The sequence below is a fragment of the Kwoniella newhampshirensis genome, chromosome 1, assembly GCF_039105145.1.
Source record: "Kwoniella newhampshirensis strain CBS 13917 chromosome 1, whole genome shotgun sequence".
Taxonomy (NCBI): Eukaryota; Fungi; Basidiomycota; class Tremellomycetes; order Tremellales; family Cryptococcaceae; genus Kwoniella; species Kwoniella newhampshirensis.
In genome coordinates, this window is record NC_089955.1 from 1,080,443 (window position 1) to 1,098,901 (window position 18,459).

At 51.1% G+C, this 18,459-nt stretch overlaps 5 protein-coding genes across 5 annotated transcripts; 2 read left to right on the forward strand and 3 right to left on the reverse strand.

Moving 5' to 3' along the window:
* Positions 1–489: 489 nt before the first annotated feature.
* IAR55_000404 (uncharacterized protein) lies at positions 490–2,548 on the forward strand (the record flags this gene model as incomplete). Its single annotated transcript, XM_066943540.1, has 2 exons — positions 490–1,127; positions 1,306–2,548. The coding sequence occupies 2 exons, from the start codon at positions 490–492 to the stop codon at positions 2,546–2,548; spliced, it is 1,881 nt and encodes a 626-aa protein (XP_066806082.1).
* A 1,071-nt stretch (positions 2,549–3,619) lies between these two features.
* On the reverse strand, positions 3,620–7,245 carry IAR55_000405 (uncharacterized protein; the record flags this gene model as incomplete). The annotated part of the gene is made up of 12 exons (XM_066943541.1): positions 3,620–3,683; positions 3,755–3,837; positions 3,925–4,803; positions 4,858–5,087; positions 5,166–5,256; positions 5,317–5,367; positions 5,420–5,511; positions 5,562–5,962; positions 6,025–6,427; positions 6,488–6,517; positions 6,569–6,734; positions 6,790–7,245. The coding sequence occupies 12 exons, from the start codon at positions 7,243–7,245 to the stop codon at positions 3,620–3,622; spliced, it is 2,946 nt and encodes a 981-aa protein (XP_066806083.1).
* Positions 7,246–8,562: 1,317 nt separating this feature from the next.
* On the forward strand, positions 8,563–11,858 carry IAR55_000406 (uncharacterized protein; the record flags this gene model as incomplete). The annotated part of the gene is made up of 18 exons (XM_066943542.1): positions 8,563–8,981; positions 9,047–9,343; positions 9,407–9,570; positions 9,630–9,687; positions 9,748–9,842; positions 9,903–9,973; positions 10,036–10,104; positions 10,160–10,208; positions 10,270–10,322; positions 10,443–10,640; positions 10,722–10,804; positions 10,871–10,897; positions 10,973–11,042; positions 11,129–11,143; positions 11,207–11,265; positions 11,421–11,531; positions 11,644–11,686; positions 11,808–11,858. The coding sequence occupies 18 exons, from the start codon at positions 8,563–8,565 to the stop codon at positions 11,856–11,858; spliced, it is 1,932 nt and encodes a 643-aa protein (XP_066806084.1).
* Positions 11,859–12,396: 538 nt separating this feature from the next.
* On the reverse strand, positions 12,397–15,474 carry IAR55_000407 (uncharacterized protein; the record flags this gene model as incomplete). Its single annotated transcript, XM_066943543.1, has 8 exons — positions 12,397–12,847; positions 13,023–13,178; positions 13,268–13,334; positions 13,405–13,499; positions 13,558–13,568; positions 13,648–13,668; positions 13,744–14,305; positions 14,372–15,474. The coding sequence occupies 8 exons, from the start codon at positions 15,472–15,474 to the stop codon at positions 12,397–12,399; spliced, it is 2,466 nt and encodes an 821-aa protein (XP_066806085.1).
* Positions 15,475–15,883: 409 nt separating this feature from the next.
* On the reverse strand, positions 15,884–18,148 carry IAR55_000408 (uncharacterized protein; the record flags this gene model as incomplete). Its single annotated transcript, XM_066943544.1, has 8 exons — positions 15,884–16,085; positions 16,151–16,240; positions 16,296–16,361; positions 16,434–16,604; positions 16,657–16,667; positions 16,744–16,764; positions 16,818–17,196; positions 17,274–18,148. 8 exons carry the CDS (start codon positions 18,146–18,148, stop codon positions 15,884–15,886), a joined length of 1,815 nt encoding a protein of 604 aa, XP_066806086.1.
* Positions 18,149–18,459: the final 311 nt, after the last annotated feature.

Genomic DNA, 18,459 nt, shown 5'->3' on the forward strand with positions numbered 1-18,459 from the left:
CCTGGTCGTCTCAGTCGTGAATGCTCAGTCGTGGAAGCAAAGCAGTAAGAATGACAGCAAGAAGACAACCGACGTGACTGTGCAAGTGACTTTGACTTTCAACATTGGCAATGACCCTGATATATCGTGTGGGAACTACCCATACACCGGCCAGCGTTTATCAGGCTCAACATACTCAATCCGGTCCTGTCCCCTCAATTGTAAGTTACTATTGTTCGCGTCTGTCTCTGTCTCGCTCTAACTGTCTGCTTTCTCTCTCTCTCACACACACTGTTCAGACCGTATCCACAATATCACATCGTGCTTCCTTGCTGGCTGCCACATCTCATTCGAGTCTGTCTTGTGTCTCTGCACAGTCAGCACGAGGAGGTCGAAACGTGTGCCATAAAGATCCGCTCGCTCCCCTCGATCACGAAGCAGCGGACACACAGACCCACGATCACGTCCAAGCCCCCTTCCCTCTTTTGGACATTTTGGACATCCATCACCATGCCTCGCCGCATTCCTCCGACCAATCTCACCCTCCTCCTTCCCCCTCCTCCGTCCACGTCCTCCACCTCCACTGCGTCGTCATCAAAACCGATCGTCCCCCCTCCGCCCGCACCGACATTAGAAGTTTTGCTTTTAGCCGAGCAAATCGCTGCTGAAAAGGGACAAAAGCTCGATATCACCTCGTTGATGACACCCGATCAATACGAAGAATACAGAGTGAAAATCTTGCGTCTACCACCTCGTCCTCAACCTCCGTCACCACCCGCTACTGCCACCGACCCACCAACAACAACAACAACAACAACAACTAATGGGAATGGTGACGTTTCTGGCGAATCGTCAACTCCTGCGGCGGCAACACCGGGCATAACACCAACTACACCAGGAGGTACCGAAACACCTGCAACACCTGTCACGCCTGTCCCAAGGAAGATCAAGATTCCAGACTTGTCGCATTTACATTGGAAGCAAAGACAAAAGAGGTTGGCAGAATTGGCGAGAGAAGCAGAGATGATTGCGAATGGGGAAATACCAGAACCTGTGGAAGAGGTGGTACCTGTTTCTGCGTCTGGGAAGGGCAAGGGAGAATTGACAGAGAAGGATAAGGAAAGTATAATGGGAAGTGCAAGTTATTGGTGAGTGTTTCCTTACCGCGTTACAACCATTCTGGGGAGCTTCACGGCACAACTTGCCCCACCCTCATATCTGGACGAGAAGGCGTTCTGGTGCAAAGCATACCATCGCCGATCAATCTTGTTCTTCTCGTCCTAAAACAAAGCCGTGGTGCCGGGTCGTACTGACAAGAACCCACAGGAACTCGCTGCTCGTGCAAGCACGTAAATCCCGAGGTCCTCAGTGGGACTATTCTACCCAACGCCATCTAGTCGATCGACTGTCCAAAGATTACTACACGCATGGAAGAGATCCTCCAGAGTCGCCGTCTACATCGGAGCGAGACGCAAAGAGAAGAAAGTTGTCTGTAGACTCGGATGCCAATGCTGGGAAGGACGCAAAACTTGCCAACGGCGAAACCCAGACAAAGGGAACACCCTCAGATCTTTCCGCATCATTGCCCAAGACAACACCTCAATCCTCATCAGTCCAGCTCCCGACGACCTCATCGACAACCTCCATCCCCCACCCTTCGCCATTACGGACACCTGGTTCGAACTCTCTGCCGCTGTCAACGCCTTCACTCTCGGCAGCTGGTCAACCGCAAGGATACTTCAGCGTCCCACAATCGGCACAAGGCCAACGGCACTCTCAATCTCCCGCTACCCCTTCTCTTTCTATACACCAGTCTCAACAACATCATCAGCAACAACAACAACAACTTCAGTCTGGTTCCGGCTCCACGACTGACAACGGTACACCTCAGCCGTCTGGACAACCGTCTCAGATGCATGTGCAATCTTCTCAGCTTTTCGGTGGAATCGGTCTCGGACGTCCATCTGCCAACCCATCTCTCGTCCAAGCGTCCGGAGTGGGTTCCCCCCTACTACCTCAATCGTCTTCCAACCCTGTACCTGGATCGGGACCTGGACAAGCTCAACCGTCATCGCAGAATGGGTTGATCAATATCCCAGGCGCGGGGAACTCTGCTCCTGCAGGAGGTATAAATCCCGCTTTCTTGGCTTCGTTGCAGAATTTACAACCGTCACAATTGGCAATGATGGGAATGAGGATGAATCCGACTCAACTAGCACAATTAGGTCTAGGTCCAGCTGCACCACCTGGATCGGGAACTGGGGCAGGAACACGAACAGGTAATCCCACATCGATCAATCCGACAAGTGCAGGTGGTGAAATGGGATGGAACGTATTGGGTGGTCAGTCTGTCGGAGATGGTATGGGACAACAAGGACAAGGACAAGGAAACGGAAACGGATCAGGTTTGGCGATGGGGATGGGGATGGGACAAAGTCCCATGTTATCAGGGATGGGGATGAGTATGAACATGGGTATGGGGATGGGTATGGGAATGGGAATGGGAGGGAATGGACAAGGTCCGATGTTGAGTGGGAGTACGAATTGGGCAGATTTCACGACATTATAGTTGTCCGTTGTCATTTGGCTGCGCGTCGGATCGATCGGCGCGGAAGAGGGAGGGGTTAAAGGGGAGAAATAGCGATGTTGTATATCTGTAATTTATGATGATGCCTTTCGTTCAGGCAAGATAGACATGAAGGAGGGATATGACAATACGCAGCTCTCACACTGCACTGTCACTCGCAAGCAAGTGAACTTCAGGGCGAACGTATTCGTCCCCTGCTACCAGAGTTGATCGCTTGAGATCAATGCATATGAATCCATCTTCATCAAGCTCATGCTACTCGTTCAACTCCTCTGCTGACTCAACAGCCGACTACTGCACCTTTTGCTATGTCACAAGTATATATCGGTTTGAGAAGTCTCCTCTGTACCACCTTCGACTGAATTGTTTTTGTTTGTGTTTCGTTATCCAGCTATCTCGTCCCTTGAGGCTCATGCGTTACCTTTCAGCTCACATACTTGGTCATATGGACTACGGTGCTTCATCTGGCTGGTCGGGATGAGATACCGGTCCAGGTCGAGTTTCGAGGACGCGAAGGGGATCGATAAGAAAGGTGTAGTCGTCAAGCGTGTAGGGTGGGGGGAGGAACAAGGTACGCGAGAGTGGCAGCGACCAGGAGGGATATTATGGAAGAGGAGGTGGTAGTGAAGAAATGAGTGTGGAAGTAAGAAGAGGAAGGGAGTGGGATTTCACAAACAGTGTGATTGAGGCAAAACGAGCGTATATTGTGTTGTCGGGCGAGAAGCTCGATACGGGAAGATCTGCATGAGGGACAGTTGTCGCGAAAAGAGGAGCTGAAATGTGGTTTTGGCTTTGGAATCTTGCGCTTGTCGTTACTGATCGGCATTTCATCATTTCGTGGTGGCATGTTTTACAGTTTTTTTTCGCGTATTGGTCATTATGGTCGCTTCGTGGAATTCACAGGAGTGCCCGGGAATTGCGAGTCGAGAGCTGGGTCGTTCTCTCTGTGTCGTACTCTATATCTACATTTTGGGTTTGTCTGTGTCGTGCAGCATCGTGATATCATCTAGCGGGTGGCGTGCCAGTCTTTTTTCAAAGCATGGTTCCGTTTTCTCAATCATGACGAGCGTCTACGAACGCCTTGACCTTGGCGTTCAACAAAACAGGATAGAGGGTGCTACATTGGCGCGCAACTTCAGTGAACGACTCGCAATATGGAATAGACTGGAGTTATGGCATGACTCTCACAGATCGCAGAGCGGTTCCTCCTCTTCTGCATTCACCAAGTCCGCGATCACTTTGATCTCCTGGCTTCTTTTCAAAATCTCAACCTTGGCAAAAGGACCCGTGTTAGAAAACCAATCCAGCGAACACAGGTAGGTGTCCCATAGTCGCATATAGGCCAACTCAGCACTCACAGAGATCTTTCTTCCAAGCAGAACTGCAATTTCTCCTTTCCTCTCGACCGCGGTTTTGTTTGTCAACCGCATCTTCCATTCCGACAAGTTCGACCTTTCCGCAGGAGTCGGTTCGACGATCCCTGAATGATCAAGTAGATTTGGGCCCTGTTCGACGATATGTTTCATGATCTGCTTGGCAGATAAGACAGCAAGACTGGGCAAAGTGATGTCTTCGAGTGGCAGGCTGCCTTTCGTTGAGTCGTTGAGATCGGTATCTGGAGAGTATGTTTTGAGCTTTGGGTCGTGCTCGTCCTGATCTCGATCGAACTCTTCAGGTTTGGCCTCCCTCGCAGTATTCGTGTCTGCTTCGGCCCGTCTGCTCTGCAGAATCCTCATGGCGACACCGTATTGAAGTGCAACGTTGCTTTTCGATCCCAGCCGTTCTGCCCACTCTGCAGCCTTCACAGTGTCCTTCAGGATACTCGTAACCTCCTCCACATTGACTGGATCAATCTTCTCAATCTCTTCCCTCAAAGTCGCCACATCCGCCGAGGTAGGTCTTGCTTGTGAAGAAGAGAGCGAATTTGCTATATGTCCTTTGTGAAGGTTCGGTGAGACGCTGACCAGATCAGCAGAATCTGCAACGGCATCATCCGCCTGATTTGAAACCACGCCGAGAGCTTCCGCCATCCGAGCCTCAAGCTGTTCGCGATTGTACAACATTGGAATGAGTTCGAGGTCGTGGTGAAGAAGCGCGTTGACGATTCTTTCTGTGAATTGTTCGGGGGCAGCTTGAATCTTCAAGTAAGTGCGGACTTCCCCTCTTATTCGCTTCTTGAGTGCCGATTTGTGACTGTTAGGACTGAGAAGACGGAGATCCTCGGTAGTGCTGGCAGACTAGATTGTTCCTCATCAGACTTCGCTTCACCTCCAATTCGAGCTGAAGCTTACCTTTCGCTCGACGCCCTGAGGACGTCTGCTTCTACCCGTCTTAAATGTCCTGATTGGACTCATTGATCGCCGTGGCGCACTTGGATCATGGCGTCCGAGAGTGGTAGGGAGACCGTGGACTGCCTTTTCTGCGATCTTCTCGGGCCGCAGCTTTCTGGGTTCGTGAAGGGTGACTGAGATTTGTTGACTTCCTACCGTAGTACCATTCATGACTTGTATGGCGTTTGCCGCTGTGAGATCAGCAGATATGAGTGCTTAGATTTTGGGATAGACGAGGCCACATTTGATTGTTGAATTGCAGAACATACCTTGTTCAGGAGTATAGAAGCTGACGAAGCCATAACCACGACTACGTCCGTACTCATCTCGCATGACACGTGCACTGATTACACGACCAAGCTGTGCTCGTTGAGGATAATCAGTCATTTGCTTGCACACGGCAGATACAGAGCGACTCACGTGGCCGAAGATCTCTTCAAGATAATAGGAGGTGATGTCCGGGTCGAGATTCTAAAAATGGAGTCTGTCAAGTGATACCTTCCTGCTCGTCTCTGGCACCCACCTTCACAAAAACATTGCTGTAGTCGACCAAACCCGACGCACTGGTGGAACCTGGGCCGAAAGGAGGAGCCGGGCGGATATGCTGACCAGGTCCTTTACGAGCGTCAACCTGGCATGAATACGGCAGGAGATTTTGGGCTTACCATGCTGGATGAACGTGCCGTCATCAGCGACCAAGCCCGTCGGCCTAATTCCGCCATCTGGTGATTCTCCGACGGTCACACACCAATTCCTCTGTCTCCTTCCATTGAGGCTACTAGAGCTAGTTTTGCTCATCCTCCTTCCAGCAGATACAGGAGTTGTGGTTACTATAGTACGGTCGACATACCCTTCCGGCATCCCGGCAAACATGTTGTGAGCGGCCCATGGTGGAGTGTAGCTGATCGGCGGGGGAGTGTGAGGCAGTGGTGGCATACCGTGACCAGAGATCGCCGGAGTTGGCAGATCAAGAACCGTCGTGTGTCCACCATGCATTGACCCAGTTGAAGGATAGCCCATCGGGGTGTATGGGGTGATAGGCTGAGGATCCGAAGTCCATATGTAGCTGTACCACCTCGTGTCATTCAGGGAGTACTGGAACATTTCTTGGAGAGACAATTGACTTACACTTGCCAGCCCTTCAGCAAGCTACCGGTAGCTCCAAAGCCCGATTCGAACCTTCTCGCCTCATCTTCGTGCCAGAAATCCACCCTAGCCAGCCACTGGAAACGGCCGTCCACCTTCTCATCCGCCGTCTCCTGAATCCATGTATTGACCAATCTGATCGAGCCCCAGGGTCGGACTGCATCATAGAGCTCGCTTGGAGTGGGAAAATATGCGGCAACTGTTTGTTCCGGAGTGGGATTTGAAGGGAGAATTGGAAAGACCGCCATCTGTGTAGGACGAATGTATCGGCCAGAGACGTATGGCTCGGGAGAAGGCAAAATGGCTGGCGGAGGATACGGGGAGAACCATACACCGAGAGGGGCGAACGAGGTGTGGTTAGCGAGGACTGCCAGAGCACGCTCAGCTACAGGCGTATTCCATCACGAATCAGCGCCAGCATCCGTAAATGGCTGAATGTACTCACCGGCCCCTAGGGTGAAGAACTCGATTGTACCTATGGGGCAAGGTCAGACGAGCTGGGCTCGTTTTGGCGAAGAGTACCTACCTGACTTCGGCATCCAATCATAATGCATATCTGGCATAAGTCTTGCATCTTCAGGTACTGGTGGTCGGAGGTTGATCCTCATAGGAAGACAGTCAGGAATGGCGCGAGCCAGTGCCATCTCTGGAAGATTCGCAGGGTAGGAGTTGATGTAGAACTGAGCTCTGATCTGTACAATACAATGATTCAGCTGACCATTGCGGAGAAGACACGGGTGGACATACCAGGTGGGGATGCGGTCTTGTGGGGCAACCGAAGGCTGTCCAGTTGTTTACTGTAACCGAACTGCCTTGCTGTTGATTGATTGAGGAGGTGTTGGGGTGTTGGGCGGCCATAGGGTCTGCTCGTCCCATGTGCGCCGCCGTGCACTCGGGAATAGATGGCTGTGGACCCGATGCCTGTAGAGGACCCTGACCCGGAGGAGTATACTGGGTCTGCTGATCTTGGTTTTGGTTGAGACGAGGAAACATAGCAGCGAATGGTGGAGCACCTTGTGTGTCGTGCAGTGTGGGGTGCTCTGCAGGTCGCGGGGTGGCCTCCTCGCTCACGAGACTTTGTTCGGTATCGAGATTTTCATCCGGATGAGAAGACGGATTTGTAGTATTATTTGACTTAGCAGAAGGGATCGTCGAGGGCCGAGTATTCCGCTCAAAGCTGGTATGAGTTGAGTAAACAGACATCATGAAAGGCGAGAAACGTCAGAAGAGAGATAGAAACAGAGCTTTTGGGTGTCCTGCCGAAGTCGACAAGGTTTCGACACCTCTGGAGTCGGAGATGTGAGAGTTGAGTATTGAGGTATGAGGGAAGCAGATAACGAGTGTGGACCGGAAATCAAAAATGTGCGTCACGGAGCTCTTCGATGTCATAGAGATGATGAGAAGAAGTTGAACCCACACTTTGGTCTTGATCCTACCTTTTACATTCAACAACCCATTTGACCCCACTCTGTCGTGTTTCTTGGCAGATTCAGGTACCACTTTAGCGATCGTTGTGTGTGGACATGGGGTTGTGTGTGTGTGGGTGTGGGTGTGAAAGTGTTGCAAAGGGGAGCAGGAGCGGAGATCGACTCTGTGCGTCGGGAATCGACAGAGGTCAACGGAGACTGTCTATCGTCATCAGGCCAAGGTCAGGTACCAAGGATGGGGCAAGAGGGAACAGAGTGGAAAGGGTTCACCGCAAGATCACAAGGTACGGATTGATGTCAGAGTCTCGCGAAGGTGAGTCTTGATGCTGGGAAGATTGAAACAGTCGGTGAAAGGGTCGCAGCATCTTTGAGAAGCATCAGTCACTCGTGACGGTTAGAGGTGAGAGAGTGAAGGTATGGTGATGACGAGGAGGAGGAGGAGCAGGAGGAGCAGGAGGAGGAGGGATTCAAGGGACCGAATCTATGTCGCACGGATCACCCATCACGTCAACGGAGGATCCGTGCGCAAGAGTGGTATGTTCGGGTATTTCTCCCCTCGTGCACACGTTGTGTATCACCGAGGCACTATACGATTTTGCCGAAGATCGACCACGATCGAGTCGAGTATCGTGATGTCGCTAGGGAGAGGAGCGTGGGGGTGGCATCTTGAACACGCAGCGGAGCGACGGAGGGTGACAGAAAGCTGAGAGGCACGACACAGGCAGAGAGACATAGGCTCAGAACACGTCATCGTCCGGACGTGTGTCTCGCTATGGGTCATCGTGCTCGACACTACCGTCTGTCATCATGAACAGCGTAGACCAATGGGGATCGACTAATAGAGTGAGATGACATTACGATACGAGCAGTTGTCATCTCGTCGAGCAAAAGTAGTGAATTTACTTTACACCCTGACCAGGCACGTTCTCGCGTGCAGAAATCTGAAACATCAACAGCTGAGAGATGGACGACAGCGCTGGCATTAGGACAACCTTTTGCTCCGTGATTCAGTCTTCGATTGAATGTCTTTTACATTGAGAGCTTGCCGGCAAACCAACACCCCGCCGTAGTGGCGAGGCCGCAGTCCAACACTATGCCCCGTATACCGCGGACATACCTTGCTCTCGGAGCCGCTCTCCTTCTCCTCATCGTCCACCGTCAAATCCGACCATTCTCGTTAACCAGTAGCCATTCGTATCCCTCCCTTCCGACCTCGAATACAGATCGACCCAGGATCTCGAGCGCCGCGAAGAATAAGAATGCTTGGCAAAGAGAGGGTTATCATGATGAGCATGCTGGTATCGTTGTCGATTCCAAAGGATTGACAAGTTGGACACCTCCCTCGGGACTTGGGGAGAGAGGGAGACATCCCATTGAGATGCTGATAGAACGGGGCAAGAAATTGGCAAGTGAGATGGAAGCGAAGATAGCAAAGGTAACGCATGTAAAGGACTCGGTACATGACTATGAAAAGAGGTTTGGCATGCGACCGCCAAGGGGATTCGAAACTTGGTAAGCTTAGCTTTTCGTTCGCTTCAAGCACAGACTCGCCCATGCGCTGATCTTTGGTCATGTAGGTACTTGTTCACTCATCACACGTCACGGCCTTACCCACCTCCTCTGCCTTCTCTCATTCCCCTCGCTCACACTCCGTTCCTATCCTTCCTTTCCTTCCCAGCAGGCACGATACATCAACGAGTCGAGGAAGTACGATCGAAAGGAGACATATTCACATTCACTTTCGTCCCCGATGGTCAAGGTGATGAAGGGACAGCATGTGAGGCCGATCAGAGCTGGGTTCCTGCGGATTACCATGGTCGTGGGAGAGGCAGAGTCAGGATACAGGGTCAAGGGGCATGGAAATGGCGTTGCAAGTAGGTCAAGCTCACCAGGAGGTCCCTCTGTGAGGTCAGAGATGAGCTCACACGACAGACTAGCAACACCTTGACACTGCTGTTGCCGATCTTGCCAGTTCTACCCGAAGAGATATATGAGGCAGATCCGCCCGTAGAGCTCGCCTTCTCGATAGACGATGGACCTAGAGGCATGGTGCATAATACCTTTCGAGAAAAGAGTGAAGCGTTGGGTCGAGCCGGGAAAGGTGAGCGCATAGATTTTCGAAGGAAGGAGAACTGAAGCTGACAATATGGTACTGAGCAGTCTGGCCGCAGGCTCAATTGGACAAGGCTGAGCAGTCAATGCGCTGGACGTACGGCTGGTGTGTGACCTCTTCTGAAGCCATATGGACCTACTTCAGCTCAAGTCATTCGTCTCTTAGGGCCTGGTCCTGTCCTGAAGAAGCGCCGCTCAAGACTCAGAGCACTGACCTGGTGCTGAATGATTTACACGGAGCATATCAAGAAAGTAACCAAGGTCAGCTTTCTGGTACATTGCATGCTCCCCATTTCGCCCAAAGCTGATAATTCTCAATAGCACAAAAGAGCTTCATAGCGGATTTTGAAAGAAGCGCCGACTACTGTAGCAATACCGATCTCATGGGCCTTGTAAGCTGTATCCAGGTGCTGGCCTTTGTCCCCGCGATTGGCTAATGCATCTGGTTTTATAGCATCACATCCTGTTATCGGAGGAACACAGGGCCGCGGTGGACATGGTTCCTGTCGTAGCGACTTGCAAGGTGAGCTGAGGGACGGGGAGCGCTCGCTAGGTTGACGCTGATGGTGGATGGTCAGACGATGTGGAATTCCGATGTGGTCGGAGTACCACTTGACGGAGTCTACGGTGCGTCGTCATTACAGTTCATTCGAGAGAGGAGATGAGGCGGTTATAACTCGTATTGCAGAAAAGCTGGAATATGTGCCATGGGAGCAGAAGCCCTTGGCTAAGATCTTTTGGGTGAGTTTACTCCTGTTCCGTGTATGAAATGATGCTCCAGAACTTCGTGCGACGGCTCGTCTTAGGAGGCTGCCTGGAAAACTCTGCGTCTAATGTTGCTGATCAGCATTCCTTTGACAGCGAGGATCTGCTACTGGTCTCTCACACAACAAAAAAACTCGCTGGAGATCGTCTCAACGTGAAAGACTTCATTTCTTGGCGCACAACACCTCGAACACTCATGATTTGTTACTCTCCGATGGCTCAGTGAGGGTGTACGATCATCAGGAGCTGGCCGACAAATGGTTGGATGTCGGTCTGAGTGGGGTACCAGTGCAAGTGAGTCTAGCCATTTCTCGTTCGACAAGCACGTCGTTGTCTCACACATTTGTAAATGAGCTAATCTTTGGTCTCGTATAGTGTGACAAGGAAGACGGAAGTTGTGATGACATGGCTCGCGAAATCAAATTCCTCGATCGTGTGTCGAAAGAGGACAGCTTGAAGTGAGTCGGCCAGGTCCACAACGTTCGGTAGAACGAGTGACAAATGCTGATGGGTAGTGGGCGCAGATACAAATACGTGCTGGACGTGGATGGGTGAGTCGGGAAGCATTCCGCTTACGGCAACGCATTTATGAAATATTGTGGAACTAAATTTCATCATCGCTCTAGCAATGGATGGAGCTCGCGGTTCAGGAGGTTGTTGTCCAGCAACAATGTAGTCTTGAAGAGCACTTTATACGTGAGTAATTTTGGTTCCTTGATCAACCAGGATCTGGTCATAGATCCGGACCTTGGGGCAAAAATGCTAATCCGGTCGTCACACAGCCCGAGTGGTTCCATGTCAGTTGTTCCTTGTTTCTGACATGCCTTGGCAGTTGCTGACATAAGCGGTTGCGTACAAAGGAAATGCTGATACCGTGGTATCACTATGTCCCTGTCAAACTCGACTACTCTGATATCTTGTGAGTGGTGTCCCGTCCCTGTCTTCTCGACAGCTCTTCCCATGATCGCGGTGATAGAATTATCCGTTGCACGGTACCTTGACACCACGCCCAAGATGACCTATTCCGTTAGTGTTCCAGAGATATCGGCTGATTTCATTCACCATCCATCACAGCGACATCATGGCCTTCTTCGACGGATCGCCAGATGGGCAAGTATCCGGCCGTGAAGATCTGGCGAAGGAGATCGCTCAGCACGGTCAAGAGTTCGTCGAGACGAGATGGCGGTGAGTCACTACTTCTTGTCATCCAGTCGAATCTTAATCCCGTCCGTCTTCGCCTGCCCTCCTTTCGTCCTTGCCATTTTTGCCAGCAGATTCTGACGCCATAGAGTCTCAGACTGGAAGACATGCAATCGTTTACTTACTTACTTATCCTCGAAGTGAGTTCCCCCTTCTGGATCTACGGTGGCTTTCCCCGATCCTAGTCCTCGTTCTTCTTCTGTACCCTGCCCTGTCCTTTCCGGATTAATGAACTGCTGATGATCCTGTTTCGGTACGCAGTACTGGCGTTTATGGTCGGATGATCGACATGCCGCCTCGTATGTCTCTTAGAAATATAAAAAAGAAAAGAAAATGCATGGAGGCTTGAGTTTTACAAAAACGGCTTGCGAGGAGCATACCTACGATCGTCATCAGATACGTCACAAGCAACCTCGGCGAGCGACGCAGTGCCACCGCAAGAACGGCTAGGCCTCAATCGAGGATATCTACTGTACTGGTATGGTTGGTCATAAGTTGTTGTAACTACATATTATGTGTAACATGAGGTTGGATGCTTTCATATACTTTACAATCTGAGCACGAAGACTAGGTAAGTCATACACCACGCGATGGTGAGGGTGGCATAAGTTGAGAAGATATCGAGAAAATAATTTATCGATTGTACAAATCCCCCGAGGCATAAAATAAATCAATTTCGTCACAACTCCCCCATCCCGCACCGAGACGATCAATCCTCAAGCCGATCGTCGTCCGACTCATTACTCCACCTCTATCATCCTGATCATCGTCCCGCGTCGTTGCTTCGATTACAGCTCTTTCTTCTGGTCGATCGTCATCACGTTCTCGATCCTGAGGCTTGATTCTCATCCTAGTTTGTTGCAACGGGTGGCGGTCCGTTTTGATCAACTCCCTCTCCACCCATGTCCGCCTCTGTATCCACTGTTCGTGTCGTCTGATCGTCATTCTCGATCATTGCGGCGGAGTCTCCGGCGTCTGCATCTGAGACATCTCCGGTCTGGCTCCCATCCCTTGTCGCTATGACACCGCCGTCTTTGTTCCCAGCATTAAAACCCATACTCCTGACCTTCTGTCCGTCTTCCCCACTCAAGGAAGCACCTCCTTGTTCACTCTCATCATCAGATCCTACTTGCGAACTTTCCCTCGGACCTTTATACTTTCCCGTCTCCCGATCCCAAGACTTCCACGCTTCGCGCAGCAAGGCGACTCGACGTTTCGTATCAAGATTCTCCTTCTTCGCCGCAGACGCGAACTCTTCCTTTCGGGTCTGAATGTGCGGTTCGAGGTGCGCGGGTGGTTCCCTTAGCAACGGAAGCCTCGTCAGTATGTGTGTTTCACAGAAGACTGAGGCGCGATATCTTGGAAGGATATCGAGGTTAATGACAACGACAAAGAGGTTTATGGCGATGGGGAAGAGGCGTACCATCGGGAAATGTACGATCGGTAGAATGGGACGCATGACGCTCGATAACTCACCAGGTGCATTCTTCCATCTCGTATCCGTCCCACTTGACAAGATACTCAAATGTCCTGCTCTGCTCTCCAGGTACACGTCCGGTTGCACGGCGACCCACAACTTTCTCGACGACATACAGGGGATCACCATCGTCGGGGACAATCGCTTGCTTTTCACTGAAAACGTCAATCAGCACAACTCACTGCTACTCAGGGGACCGTATCTCGACAACGTCCGATATCGCAAGGATCAACAACTAACTCACCGAAGAATACAGTTCCACCGGATGCATCTCACTTGCTGGACCGTATCGATAAGTACCCTTGGTACGTCTGTAGGCGAACAGCCTTAGCTACCTCAAGTCACTTGATGTGCGAAAACGCTAGCTACGAGCATGCTCACCTTGCTCCGCAATTATATATTTGCAATCAGGACAGATCCAGGTCTCATTTGTCATATCAAGATTTTCTGCGAGTCCTGCACAGTTCCAGTGGCATCTAAGTGGTATATTTCCGTCAGCGGGGTCGATGAACCACACTTGTACTAGCTACTCACCGACCGCGACACTAAAGTCACATGAAGGCATTCAACCTTTCATCAGCTTCTCCTCGAAGTGAGTCCGGCGTTGATCACTGTGCAGCTTACCACATCGCAAACAATCTCGGCCTTCGCAAGTTCATCACAATTAGTATTGGCGTGCTTTTTTCTTCTTCTTCTTTTTTCAAAGCGCTGACAACTCACCAATCTGCCCCTTCTGGTATTCTCGCCCTTCGCAGGCCAGATCGCATCCGTTTTTTTGATCCCATCACTTGCAGGCATGTATTTAGTTCCCACGCGTGTTACCCCCTTGAAAGTTCTGAGAGGGGTCGCCTTCGCCCGCTTTGCACTATTGCTCTCCTGACCACTGTGACTGCGTCTCGCCCGTTTTCGTTTTACAGACGACGGAGTCTGTTTTTGCGAAATGTCATACTGAGAGGATGCTGAACGTGAAGGGGTTGGACGGTTTGGCTTTGGGGTTGGTAAGGACGTTCTGACCACGGAGAGGGATTTGCGCTCGGCGGCGGCTCGTTTTGGTCGTAGAAGAGTCGATGAGTCATCCACTACATTGGGACGAGGGGGAAAGGGGAGTCTTGGGGGCGGCTTAGAGTTGGTCTGCGAAAGCTGATCTGTGCCATCTTGATCGACCAATTGTTCGTCGACGACATCCGTCAGATTTATGCCGGCATGTGCTGGAGCCAGCGCAGTGTTGTTGTGGACGTCCACTCGTGGAGTGACAAGTCGCTCATCGGGTCCAGAATCATCGCTAACAAATAGACATGTCAAGGAATCAGCTTGACATACTTCGACACAACTCATCTCATTAGCTCACTCTTGATCTTTGTTGAGTCTAACACTCTCCCTCCTAGTAGCTTCCGTTGACTCACGCGTACCTCTCTCGATAGAAATTCGTTCGGCCGGACCACGCATGATGTCTTTCGGATCGATCCCAAGTACTGGCGCTGGGACATCACCTTCGCCGTTCATATTCATATATGAGTCAGTGACTTCTGCTTCCGCTCCGACATCATCATCGACCACATTGGAATGACCTAATTCGACTTCGAGGCCGATATCGTAATTAATGACGACCCTTCCTTCATCTACGTCTTCGGTCACTGAACCAAAGTACAAGCCGAGCTCATCCGAAGGACTGGGAGCGGTCGTGTCGATATCCATTTCCGCCGATCGGGAGACATGTCTCGATGTCGTTCCCGCGACTTGAGCGGTCGAAGCGATCACCGCCGTCGGGAAAGACACGGGCAAGGGAATAGTGTCATCCGCTCTAGCCGACGTACTAGCCTGTATTCCTTCTCCCTCGTCATACCCTTCTTGCATCCGAGCATCTCTTTCTTGAGATTGGAGTGTCGCATTGATCAAATCCATCAAATTCTTCTCGAACCTCTCCAATCTCCCTTCGATACTCCTCTCCACCGATTCCATCAAGTCGAGCTTGAAGTGATCCCAGTCCTCTCTCCTCTCTCTCAAGTCGTCTTCAATGTTCTCCAGTCTCTCTGAGATATTATCGTTCGTATCGATCATGGTCCGTCGATAGGTCCGCTCGGCGGAATCGTTCTTCAACAAGAGAGATGTGATGGACGAGAGCGATTGTTGGATTGACAGACTGGGGAATGAAGTGGGAGCTGCAGGAGTAGGTGAGGGTGAACGTCGATATGTTGACGTTCGCGAATAATGTATTTGTGTGGAAGGTTGGGTCTGTGCGTGGTGGTCATGGGCGCAAGTGGACGATGCTCTCTGTTGTGCTTCAATGGTGGGGGGAGGGGCTGTGCTGCCTCCAGTTGGGGAGAGTGATCGGAGTGATGAGGAGGACGAATCGCCTCGATCTCCGTTCTGAGCTTGTACTTCCCCTCTGACGGGAGCGGGTGTCCCCTCCCTCAGTCGGGGAGGGGAGACCGCCGCAAAGAGGTTGATCATGATCACCTTCCGCTCACTTCCACCCAGCAATGCTTAGGATTCGTGCTCCACCAGATGCGGCAAGAAAGATTAATGGTCAATCATTGGATTTATGAGGTGCGGAGACATGAATGGGAAGGCCCACCAGGTTGTCAGGTGCGGCAAGATTAGAGGTGGGAGGGGAGCTGGAAAGTGGAGGGGAGAGTGAAGACAGATGTGACACCTCGTTTGTGGCGGCATCACATGAAATGCCTACTTTAAGTCACAAGATAGGACAGGCGATATCGAATGGTCACATTATTCTTTAGATACGTGAACAGATAGGAATAGGGCTCACACCAACCACCAGTCTAGCTGGTACGTATACAGCTCCGTCAAGAAGGTCTTGAAAAAGCCGACACAACGAATGATCAACCCCATCCCAACCCCACTACTTATCGTCCCACCACGCCCTTCCGTCCACCCCTAACATTCTCAACAGATCCTTCTTGTACTCGCCTGTATCAGTGAACCACATCTGAGCTTCTGGAAGCAATGCGACGCGGTAGTTGACATTGATATCAGCCTCTCGGGCGGCATGAAGAAATATATCGTCATTCCGCTTGAGATCTGGAATATTCTTGGCAGGCTCCCTATACATGACAGTACAGAAATCCAGTCAATCTTCGAACGACAGATTTAAAGAATGGCTACATACCATGTAGAGTCGTAGGACTGCCAATCCCACCACTTGACCAGATACTTGAACGTCCTTTTGCCATTCGCTTGACGTCCCACAGCTTTACGACTGAGTCGACTGTCAGCTGATTCATACTCAGCACAGTCGACATCCCTTCGCTCACCCGATGATTCTTTCTAGGTAGAACTCATCATCGTCCTTGGGCTTTCTCACGATCCTTTCCATCGACCTGTAAAGAACCCGTCAGCTTGGGGCTACGACTCATTGTATTGACCCTTGTTGTCAAGACCTTAATGCTTACCGATAGATGCACGAGTTTCTCAGACACCTCTCTTGTTGTGCGCGAGGGATCGAAGGTGCCCTACTTCCCGCTTCGGCATACTCGCGCTGGATAGCTATACATTCCGGGCAGCTCCACGCTTCATTCCACATTGATGCGCCGTCGGGCAGTCCCGCGCAAGCCCAATGAACCCTAACTTTGGTAAGCTGGCTTCTAAACAACGGTAGTTTGTCGATCAGCTTACCTTCCCCCACACTGTCATCGGTCGATCAAAGTTCATTTCGGTCAATCTATGAGCTCACTTTCACTGAGCCAGGCTAAATACACTCACAATATCACAAACGATCTCTTGCTGTACGATCAACCTGTCAGAGCGAAGTGTTGAGAGCGGGAAGCTAGACTCACCATCCTCCCTTTCACAGTATTGATACCATACTTGGGCCACTTTGCCCCTCTTGTACTATCATCACCCTCGCCCGGCGCAAGTAGACTATCTCGGATCAACGAAGCTCCTCTAACGAATTGATTGTCCGTCTGTCCTGTTTCAGCAGGTCCAGTCTCTCCCTGTAATGACTGCTGAGGTAAGACCGATCCTTGACGCATGTATGGGTGTGGGAACGGATTCCAAGTCCCACTTCGTGATCTCGCCAACTGAGTGTTGGAAGGAGTTTGTGCTGGAGGTCTGACTCGACGTGGTAATGGTTCTGACTCAGGCAGAGAATCCACCCCAGAAGACAGATAGCTCTTCGCGTCCGTGTCGCTCAAGAAATCACTCAGATCGACTCTGCACCTTCCCTCACATGTTAATTGTAAATTGTACAACCTACTTGCAGGGCTAGATCCTGAAGTGAGGTGACTCACAAGGGCATGCCTAATTCTTGTCCAACACGATGAAGTCGCTTTCGCATCGTAAACTGAATTGTACTCTCTCCTTCTTGTAAGACTGGTACACCCCCAAGTCGTGCTCTCTCAGCTTCGATAGCAGCGTCCACAACGCTTGTAATTGGAATCTGTCCCATTCCCACCAACGACTGAACAGCCGAAGGCACAGGAAGCTGAGCAGGATCGATGGTAGTCAAAGCGTCAGGCACCGTACCGAGACTGTCCAACATGTCCAGCAGGTCTTGAGGACTTGGATCTAGCTCGGTGGCTGTTGGGAAAGGTGTAAAGTATTCTGTAAGTGCAGTGGAAGTGGTGAATCCTCCCTCCGGCGAAGATGACCTGGCAAGAGTCAAGGGTTCCGATTGTACCGCCTTCGTTTTCGCTAGCTTGATCTCGGCCAGGATGTCTTCACTCCATTGATCTATGACGCTGGACATTTTCCTCTCCAGTTCGATCACAGTCTCCTCCTTGACCGTCGTGATCTCTGCTAACCTCTCTTCCACGATCATCAGCCGCTTCTCGACGCCCTGTACCAAGGCTATATATCTCTCTTGATGCCTTTGTAGATCCTGTTCATTCTTCTGTAGCAAGTCGGCCATATGTTCGAGAGTAGTCAATATTGATTTAGCCTCTTTGTAGTCCAGAGGTAGTTCGGGCGCCGTCGAATCGCTGTATGAAGCTTGTTCAAGACGTGGTCGTTTGCTCCTTCCTTTGATGTTAGGTTCCTCTGGGTGGAATAAGGATGATTGAAGCCGCCGTCTTGGAGGCGATGGGGTCACCAAGAGTGGAGATGGTGGCTCGGTCCGAGGGGTTGTCTGATAGGTGAGGGAGGGCGGTGGAGGTATACCGCTCATCGATGTCGAGGAGGAGAGCGAGGACAAAGATGACAACTGGGACTGATTTTCCTCTTTCCCGCGGTTTGACATCTCCCAGAGACTTCGGGGCACGCGTCTGTCACAGTAGCTGAGACGGCACACGTTTGGTACTGGAACAGATTGTCACGCTATGAACCATCTTACAACGAGAAGAAGAGGCGGACAAGTACCAGACAAGGACAAGCTGGTATGGGCTGTAAGTCATATCGCTTGATCGGGATTGGACATCTCTCTTCGTAGCATGGACAACCTCCACTTTGACGCACGGACCTCGGGACTCGGAGAATTAT